Source organism: Pyxicephalus adspersus, chromosome 12, assembly GCF_032062135.1.
Source record: "Pyxicephalus adspersus chromosome 12, UCB_Pads_2.0, whole genome shotgun sequence".
Classification (NCBI taxonomy): Eukaryota; Metazoa; Chordata; class Amphibia; order Anura; family Pyxicephalidae; genus Pyxicephalus; species Pyxicephalus adspersus.
Window position 1 is genome coordinate 1799504 of NC_092869.1, and position 10317 is coordinate 1809820.

At 48.7% G+C, this 10317-nt stretch overlaps 2 protein-coding genes across 2 annotated transcripts in view; one reads left to right on the forward strand and one right to left on the reverse strand.

The window, feature by feature from the left end:
* PEX11B (peroxisomal biogenesis factor 11 beta) overlaps positions 1-4496 on the forward strand; it is a 5692-nt gene extending 1196 nt beyond the window's left edge. Inside the window, exons 2-4 of the mRNA XM_072428159.1 lie at positions 542-657; positions 882-1083; positions 2852-4496. Of these exons, the coding sequence (XP_072284260.1) occupies positions 542-657; positions 882-1083; positions 2852-3218 (685 nt within the window). The 3' untranslated portion in view covers positions 3219-4496. The remainder of the gene's footprint in view (positions 1-541; positions 658-881; positions 1084-2851) is intronic.
* Positions 4497-6537: 2041 nt separating this feature from the next.
* The window catches only part of CCT3 (chaperonin containing TCP1 subunit 3), a 7658-nt gene continuing 3878 nt past the window's right edge, over positions 6538-10317 (reverse strand). Inside the window, exons 10-14 of the mRNA XM_072428186.1 lie at positions 8908-8989; positions 8645-8825; positions 7507-7752; positions 7135-7266; positions 6538-6903 (exon numbers count right to left, since the gene is read on the reverse strand). Of these exons, the coding sequence (XP_072284287.1) occupies positions 6799-6903; positions 7135-7266; positions 7507-7752; positions 8645-8825; positions 8908-8989 (746 nt within the window). The 3' untranslated portion in view covers positions 6538-6798. The remainder of the gene's footprint in view (positions 6904-7134; positions 7267-7506; positions 7753-8644; positions 8826-8907; positions 8990-10317) is intronic.

Here is a 10317-nt window from a genome sequence, read left to right on the forward strand (position 1 = left end):
TAGATCCCAGCGTGCACTGAGAATGATATAGGGGGCCATAGATCCCAGTGTGTACTGAGAATGATATAGGGGGCCATAGATCCCACAGCGTGCACTGAGAATGATATAGGGGGCCATAGATCCCAGCGTGTACTGAGAATGATCTAGGGGACCAAAGATCCCACAGCGTGTACTGAGAATGATATAGGGGGCCATAGATCCCACAGCGTGTACTGAGAATGATATAGGGGGCCATAGATCCCACAGCGTGCACTGAGAATGATATAGGGGGCCATGGATCCCAGCGTGCACTGAGAATGATATAGGGGGAAATAGATCCCAGCGTTCACTGAGAATGATATAGCGGGCCCTATATCCCACAGCGTGCACTGAGAATGATAGAGGGGTGACAGATCTCGGCTTGCATTGTTTTATTTGGTGACGCCCTCCTCCATGAAATCACATAACCTTGGTGTGAGGTTGGTAGAATGGGGACAGATTCTGGTTGGCACAATGCCGCCATCGCTCGTATTTCTTACGTACGCTATCTTGTCTTCCCTAGAGCTGCACAATACGCCTGCACGCTGCTTGGTTACACACTGCAGAAGAATGGAGCCAGCGCAACGCTCGTTACCACCATCAAACAGCTGGAGGCGCACTTTAGCCTCAGTCGGAAACGTAAGTTGTGAGAGGAGCTGTGTGTAGACATTCCCTCATGTTTATCATTTAATACATACAATCCGATGATACAATTTTTATCTTTGACAAATCTGGACAATTTGTAGGCAGATCTGGTTGTCTGTATTGTATGGTGTACGATATGTCTGGTTGTATTGCCACCTCATGCAGGAGGAAAGCTTTGGCATTCTCTCTCTATACTGGCATTTTTTATGTCCTCGCAGTGTTTCGGTTGGGGAATTCAGTGGATGCCTTGGAGTCGGCCAAACGCGCTATTCACTTATCAGACGTTGTCTTGCGGTTCTGCATCACCGTGAGCCACCTGAACCGTGCCATGTACTTTGCCTGTGACAACATCCTGTGGCTGGGGAAGACAGGGTTGTCAAGGGAGATGGACCAGGAAAAATGGGGCCAGCGCTCATTCAGGTGAGTCCTCCCTTTTCCCAGCTGTCACTGCTATTCAGTATAGGAGTAAAGAGGACCTGTCATGGAAATGCCTTTGTACTTGGTATTTAGTTCAAACCCATCCCCAAGCCAATGTGGGTGAGTTAGAAGCAGTGGTGTACCCACACCCCCAGGGTGCATTTACCAGGATTACCCCCCCCCCTTTCCAAATTAGGAAATTTACCTTAATTGGCCCCTCAGTTTTGGACATTTCCCTTTAATGGCCCCCTCACTTTGTGGCTGCAAAGGAGGGATGATGCCAATAAAAGAGACAGTCACCAGAACTGGCCTGTGTCTTGTGCTGGATTGAGGGGTGCCCAGGTAGGTAGGCAGAATGAGGGAACAAGGTGGGGTCCAGGTAAGTAGACACTATGCAGGAATGAGACAGGACCCAGGTAGGTAGTCAGGAAATGAGGGGGAAGGCAGGGAGGTGGATGCTATCCTGCGAGAATCAGGCAGCGTTTAGGTGAGTAGATGCTGGAGAACCTAGGCAGGGCCAGCTAAGTAGACACCATCCTGTTGGGGAAAAAAGCGGAGTCTGGGTGGGTGGACACGGTGGAGGAATAGGGAGAGGGAGTGGTTGGTTGGGTGGATGCTTTCCTGTGGGGGCCCAGTGATCTCTAATGGAAAATGTGTTGGGACTGTACAGGACCAAGACAGGGTCCAGGTTGGTACACCCTGTCATGAAATGGGGCCCAGGTCGGTGGAGATTTTCATGGAATGAGGCAGGGCCCGCCAGCTGGACTTTCCTGTGGCGAATAAATCTGATTTAGGATTTTTAAATGCAAAAGTGGTGCATTTAAAAATCATTATTTTAAATTTCTTGCCGGCTCCTTCATACCTGCATGACGGTCCCGCCCTCCCGGCACACACTCGTGAGCAGCTGCCCGGCCGGGATCTGCTTCCCCTGGACTCGCATCCCCAACATTCACACTCTGGGGACGCAGATGCCAGGCGGGCTTCACCAGCTTGCACAGATGCCCAGCCAGAAGAAGGGGGTGGACCTCGCTGGAGGACTCCGCAGGCACTGCTGGAGGACGCCGCTTAAATGTGAGAACAAGGTAGGAGTTTTAACCTCCCTGGAAATTCCGCTTTTGGCAGGGAAAATCCACCCAGAGCCATACTCGGGAATACCGCCAGGGAGGTTAATGAGGACCCAGGTAGGTGGACACGATTGAGTAATGAAGCAGTGCCAGCCAGGTGGATCCTGCGGGGGAACGAGGTGGACCCAGGTGGGTGGATACGGTAGGGGAATTAGGTTGGCATAGCTGGGTGAATGCTGTCTTGTAAAGGAATGAGATGGGGCCCAGGTAAGTGGGCACTAAATTAGAACAAATAGGAGAACACTGCCATGGGGGAACTGTGTGTGACCCAGGTTGGTAGACATTGCAGGAGACTAAGGGAGGGGGAGCACATATGTAATCTCTGTTGGATGGTGAGGTCCAGGTTCCATGTCAGTAGATCCTGTCGGTGAACAAGGCAGGCCCAGGTAGGTAAGAGCTGACCTTTTATGAATTGGGGGGATGGGGGCAAGACTAGCCTGTTTGTAGACAGGAAGAATTCTGAGCCAAATAGAAAGAGAGGGAGGGAGGCTTGATATAAAGACACTGTAGAATCAGGAGGGGTTCAAGATGTCAGACAAATCAGTAGACAACCTCCAAAATCTTTTGGCGATCGGCCGGGTGCCTGTAGGTATTTGGCCATCTGTATGTCTCTTGCAGTCTCACCACCTTTCATATCCCCTTTCCAGGTATTACCTGTTTTCACTCATCATGAACCTCACCCGAGACCTCTACGAACTCAAACTCCTGATGGAAGCCGAAACCGGCTGCAGACGCACCTCCTCTAAACTGGCCCCTGAAAATGGGGCGGTCTCTCGTGGAAGCCCCTCCTACAACCAGCTGCTGCTCTTCCAACTTCGCCTTCTCCTACACATCCTCCGCAATAACCCTCCTCTGCTTCTCGACCTGGCCAAAAACACCTGTGATCTTTTCATCCCTCTTGACAAGCTGGGCCTTTACAAGACCAACCCAGGCTTTGTAGGTTTGTGTGGCCTGACGTCCTCCATATTGTCCATACTCAGCATCGTCCACCCCTGGCTGAAGCTGAAGCCCTAATGCCCCCGCTGTGACCCCATAACTTGCTTAGAGCTTGCGATGGTCACTTCTTGGATTTTCTCTTGATGTGCTGACTTCTTTTATCCCTCCAGTGCTGAGATCGTAATTCTATACCACAGAAGCCAAACAATGGTGTCACCGTCTTACATAAGATTCCATATAACCTCTGTAACTACTGACCCTATTTGTAGGAGGGTGGGGCCTTCACTGTGGACTTGCTGTGACACAAACAGTCTCAGCACTGGAGGCGTAAGAGTCCGGCACACACGTGCCAAAACTCTGTTTGGAGTGGAGTTGTCCATTGGAAGTCAGCAATGATGGGAATATAGAGGCTGACAAAGCCTGTCTGGTTGTCATGGTTATTCTGTACCCCATGGAACACGCAAATGTGGGTGCAGAGCTGTCCCACCGTCCCACCAAGCAGCCCCAAGAAACCACCTGAAGGTCCAAGCTTGCTCAGGCCCCCATCAGACATCTACAGGATGTCTTCCTTTTACTCCTGCGCCCCCTAGTGGCTCCTGATGGTAACCCCTTGTAGGGGATGAGTTAGGAGGGGGACATCCTGTGGAGTGTTTCAGTTTACTTTTCAATATTTTCTTTTCAATGGCTGCCTGCTGGGATTCCGGGTAGTGTTTGCACAGTCAAGCAACAATCATCCTCGCTATAGGCACCTCCATATTCCTTCCATTTTTCTGAGGGCATAACAACTCCACTGAATCAAATTGCATTTTGCGTGGCACCTGCATGAAACTGTTAAGGTAGATTGAAACCCGATCATGAAAATCAGTTTACAGAATGTTTTTAAAATCTGTAGCAAATTGATCCTGCACTAAAAGGCCTTGTCAGGCACTTCCTGTTATAGGGTGACAACGCTCTGTTACTGTCTCCCAGTTGTGCTCCAATTTAGCAGTCATGAGGAAACTTGCCCAAAGCAGTGCCATACAACCATCACGGGGCAGGGGCATGTAGACAGAAAGTGGCTGCAAATCTGAAGCATTGAGATGGAACCACTAAGCAAAATATTAACGTTTTTTGATGCAACTTGCATTAAGATTTGGAGCAGCTCAGAGATAAATGACAGCGGTGCTGGACTGCACACCTAGAACAGAGAAATTGCTGCCCAGTGGGTGGAACCAATGAAATAAAATCTGAGGCTCTGTAATTTATCATCGAACATGAGATGAAGTGATGTATATAATGTAATATTGTAATTTTGTACATAATTCTAACCCATGATGACACATCTTCTCTAATAAACATTTGCTCCTTTTAAACACATTTAATGTTTTGTTTTAATGACAGCGAGAACGCCTTAGTCCTAACAACCAATCAGCTTTCAGATGTCATTTCTGGACTGCAGAGTTGGACATTAAACAAGGATTCTGATTGGTGGTTATATGCATGCCGCTCATCATCCCCTTAGTGGTCAGGTGTGTGGTGGGCGTTGAGGCCTACAGTTGTGTTGCATGAATGCCAGCAGGGAGCAAGCAAGACATAGCAGCACACCTGCCAGCAGGGGCGAGCATGAGGACCAAACAACACACATGCCAGCAGGGGGCGATCATCTACAACCACCTTTGCACACCGGTGAGGGCTGCACAATCCTGAAAAGTTGTGAGCCCAGCCTGTGTGATGATGGTGTAAATGACTGGCTTGGCTCAGGAAATGGTTAGAATGATGGACCCTGGCCTGAGGAGGATGGCGGAGAGAGTGATGGAGGTTAAAAGATAATTAGAAACGATGGAGGAGGAGAATGTCATCGATACTAGAGTCCCCAGCCTTTCGGAGCTCACTGACCACTAATTTCACAGACTCCAGATGCGTGTCACACAAAGGGGAAAAAACTTCCCTCAGAGTGACAAATGCCAGAACCCACCCATCGCAGGTATGAGTCTTACTGGACACAACCCGCCCACCGCCCTGAGCCTGCAATCTATACAGGGGACATGGTCCGCAGCGCTGGCCGGTGCACCCCCCCCCAATTTTTTTTTGGGCACATCAGTTGCTCCTTTACAGTTACATTGCAATGCCAATGCTGTCATATGGTACAGAGAATGAAGGGAGAGCATGGCATACAGAGCTGGGCACATTATTATTATTACTGTATTATTAATCAGGATTTATATAGCGCCAACATATTACGCAGCGCTGTACATTAAATAGGGATTGCAAATGACAGACTAATACAGACAGTGATACAGGAGGAGAGGACCCTGTCCCGAAGAGCTTACAATCTAGTAGGTGGGGGAATTTCACACACAATAGGATGGGAGATATGTAGTGGTGGGAAGTAGTGATGGTTTCAAATGACAGAAGAAGTCGGGTAGGCAAGTTTGAAAAAAATGAGTTTTGAGCGCTCTTTTAAATGAGCAGAAAGTAGGAGCAAGCCAAATAGGACGAGGAAGACCATTCCAGAGAGTCGGGGCAGCTCTAGAGAAGTCTTGTATCCGTGCGTGTGATGAGGTTATGAGTGAGGAAGTCATTAGTAGGTCATTGGAGGAGCGGAGAGAGCGGCAAGGGGAGTATTTTTTAACCATGTCAGAAATGTAAGTGGGACAATAACTGTTGAGGGATTTGAAGGCAAAGCACAGGAGATTAAATTTGATTCTAAGGTGAAATGGAAGCCAATGGAGAGAACTACAAAGAGATGCAGCGGAAGAGGAGCGGAGGGAAGGATGGATGAGTCTGGCTGCAGCATTCATAATAGATTGTAGAGGAGAGAGTTGGGTTAGTGGAATACCAGAGAGGAGGAGGTTACAGTAGTCCAGACGGGAGATGATAAGAGCGTGTACAAGGAGTTTGGTGGTCTCAGGGGACAGGTAGGGGCCGATTTTGGAGATGTTGCGCAGGTGAAAGTGACGGGACCTGGAAATGTTCTGAATATGGGGGGTAAATGAGAGGGCCGAGTCAAAGGTGACCCCAAGACAACGTGCCTGAGGGGAGGGCCGAATAACAGTGTTATAACAGTTAGATATATGTCAGGGGGGGATTTGTAATTTGAGGGGTGATGATGAGGAGTTCCCCTTTATCCAGGTTGAGTTTCAGGAATCGGTCAGACGTCCATGATGAGATGGCTGACAGGCAGCATGAGACCTTGAAGTGAACCCGATTCATGTCTGGTCTGGTCATAGAGTGAAGCACAAAAACATCAAACCAATCAGACCTTTCTCTAGAGCGCCCATTCCCCATTCCCACATTTTATGTTGTACTGCCCTCTAATAGCCTGGGTGTTCCGGGTTAAGTGAGGACCCCCAATCCGCAAGAGGAGCAGCCCAGGGCCCCCGCATTACAGACACAGCAAGCAAAACAATACTCAATCTGGATTCCAATGAATTTTATTAGGAGTAGAAAGTGCAGATGTATACTAAGCACCTCCTGTACCCCTCCCTATATAGCGCCATGTGGCCCTCCCCAATCTTCAAACCGTAATAAATACAAAACAAAAGACATCTCCTGCAGGGCCAGAGTGTACAGAGAACATGCTGAAATGTCAAACGCCGGCTTGCGTGGTCTGCTCAGGTGCCGCATTAAGTTTCCAGGCGGGTCAGTCAAGTCATGTGACCTGTCGCCTGTGATGGCTTCACTCCTGCGGATTCTCCGGGCCTGGTGCAGCCCTGCCGTGGTCTTCTCCCTTCTTCTTGTGGCCAGACACAATGTCATCGATACGTAACAGCAAAATGGCGGTCTGCGCAGAGGAGAAACGCAAACATCATGTTAAGTGTTTTTTATCACCAGACATTCGAGTGTCACCTCCTCTGTACAGAGACTGATGGGACTGGCACAGTGTTCTCTGTACAGCACTGCGGTATATGTCAGAGCTATATAAATGTATAATAATAGTGTGTGACTGTGGGGGGACATCAGAGTGTCAGCTCCTCTGTACAGCACTATGGTATATGTCAGAGCTATATCTTACCTCTACTGCTGTTTTGTAGGTCTGCAATTTCACTGCCAGTGGCTCCCAGATTCCCAGCTCCTTCATGTCGGCCAACACACCGGCCTCCCCATCCACGCCCCAAGTCTGGCAGCCTTCTTGGGTATGCTTCGCCTGGAAAAAAACAAAAAACAAAGAACATTAAAAGGTTCTGTAAAACTGTATAGAAAATTTGGGGGTGCCAATCCCCTGCCATGCCACAACTACAAAGACACTAAACATTAACAAGCAGGGGTACCCTTGAAGCTTTGCGCAGTGCATGCTGGGACATTGATACCAATGAATGTAAAATAAGATGAAAAGATTCACCCACTGTCTGTAATATGTTGCTGTGGCATAGTCTGATCTCCTTACCCTCAGAGATGTCAGCACCCGGATGGTACTGGCTCCGCAGTTCTGGATCAGCGTCCGTGGAATGACTTCAAGAGCCTGTGCGACGGCGCGGTACGGCCACTGCTCCACACCCGTCACGGTCTTGGACTTCTCTGTCAGGACATGAGCCACCGCCATTTCTGCGGCTCCTCCTCCGGGGACCAGGTATGGGTCGATCATGACGTTACGGCACACCTGCATGGCATCGTGTAGGTTTCGCTCCACTTCCTATAAGAACAAACCTTAGTCAGCCTTCATGCAATATCCTAGAAATCTACAAAGAGGACCTGTCCTGCTGAAGCTGTGCCTAGAAGATGGACCGGAATTGCCCGCAGGTTCCCTATAGCCACTTGTAGCCGTTTTAAGATTCTCACCACGGCCACAACCTGGTGCCAATGTGGTCACTTGCAGTGCGATTTGCAGCTCCTGGGCGCACGCAGCAATTTACTGTGAATCCGGGAGCTGGGTGGGCAGATATCAGTATGGAGGGTTTGGCTGTATTGGCATGCAGACTGCCCTGGGTTTGATTTTGACCCTCCACAAGGCTCCCTCAGCAAGTTCTATAGATTGCTTTAGGAAAAAGCTAGATGATTTTTAGAAGCCCAAAAAAAAAAAACTAAAAAACTGGGGATTAAAGCTTTAACGTATAGATAAGAGAGACTGCTGATCCGGGGGAACATCCGATTGCCTGATGGGATCAGAAAGGAATTATTGTCCCCTGTTGGGGCAAAAGTTCCATAGGTTAGGTGAGAGTAGGGTTGGGTTTTAAGAGCTCTTTTAAAGGAGCAGAAAGTAGGAGCAAGCTGAAAAGGAAGAGGACCATTCCAAAGAGTGGGGGCAGCTCTAGAGTCGTGCGTGTGATGAGGTTATGAGTGAGGAAATCATTACTAGGTCATTGGGAGGAGAAAAGAGAGCAGCTAGGGGGGTATTTTTCTATCAGGTCAGATAGATAAGTGGGACAAGAACTGTGGAGGAATTTGAAGATCCTGCAGAGACGTCCTGAGGAAGCACCACTTTCTAGATTTAATGACAATATACAGTACAGCAGTCTTAGCCAGGGGTGTCCCCCTGATGTCCCCTAATACAATATAAACCTAACGTCCCCTCAGTGTTCACTCACAGCCAGGATCTCCTTGCTGGCCCCACGCAGTATGATTGTGCAGGCCTTGGGGTCTTTGCATTCTGTGATAAACGTGAAATACTCATCACCGATCTTCTTGATCTCGAAGAGCCCGGCTCCCGTTCCCACATCCTCATCCCGCAGCTCATCTGTGCGGCTGGCGATGCGACCTCCGCAGGCCCTGCAGACACAAATTCGGCGTTGTATTTTACAGGTGACAAAATGTTTACCGAGCCCGCGTTCTGCATCCCCATCCACCATACCTGGCTATCCTGTTGTTGTCCGTCTTGCGGACTCTGCGGATGGCAGTGATGTTGGCTTTCACCAGGTAATGCTGAGCAAGGTCTGAAAGAAAGAACAGGAAGCGAGTGTAAATCTCTCCAGGGTCACCTCATGATGTTACTTTTCAGCCAGTAATGTGCCTGCACCAAGTTCTAATTATTACATCTCTTAGATTGTAAGCTCTTCTGGGCAGGGTGCTCTCCTCCTCCTGTGTCACTGTCTGTCATTTCCACCTCCTATGAATTCTACAGCGCTGCCTAATATGTTGGTGATATATATATAAATCCCTAATCTGGACTCCTCCATTGCTCCATTATTATTGTGCTAGCACTCAGGTCTTATATATAGAGTGTAGCAGCTCACCTGGACTCCTCTGTACTGCTCAGCCAATAAGGTGACAGCACCAAGTGCTATATATGACGTTATAGCCCTTCCTCTAGTCTCATCTACTGCCATTTATTAACATGATAGCACCCATATAGAGTGAAGCCTCTTCTCTGTACTCCATAGCCAGTAATGTGATGGCACAAAGTGCAATATACTACATTTATCCCTACCCTGGACTCCTCCATTGCTCCATTATTAATGTGATAGCACCCCAGCCCTATACATGGAAAGTAGCTGCTCCCCTGGACTCCTCCTTCAATCAGATGGCATCCAAGTCTTATATACGACATGGAGTTCCTACCCCTGCACAGCCGATAATGTGAGGACACCATGAGCTATATATAACATATAGCCCTTCCCCGGACTCCTCCACGGCTCCGTTTTTGGCGATAGCACTCAGGTCTTATGTATGAAGTATAAGCGCTCCCCTAAACTCCTCCGTACAGCTCAGTTATAATTGTGATGGCACCCAAGTCTTCTATATGACGTGGAGTCCCTCCCCCTGCACAGCCAGTAATGTGAGGACACCATGTGTTATATATGACATACAACCATCCTCTATTATTTTTATAAAAGCGCCAACATATTATGCAGCGCTGTACAATAAATAGGGGTTGCAAATGACAGACTAATACAGACAGTGATACAGGAGGTGAGGACCCTGCCCCCAAGAGCTTAAAATCCTCTAGATTCTTCTACTGCCATTCATTAGCATTATGGCACCCATATGGAGTGTAGCCTCTTCTCTCTACTGCTCAGCCAGTAATGCCAGGCCTCTATAAGGCTTGGGTGCCATCACATTTATGAACATTGCACCCAGCTCTTGTATATGAGGCCTAACAACTCCCCTGAACACCTCCGTACAGCTCAGCCAGGTGATGGCACCCAGGTCTTCTATATGTGGAGTCCCTGCCCCTCCACAGCCAGTAATGTGAGGACACCATGTAATATATAGGACATACAGCCCTCCTCTAGGCTCTCCTACAGCCATTTATTAACATGAT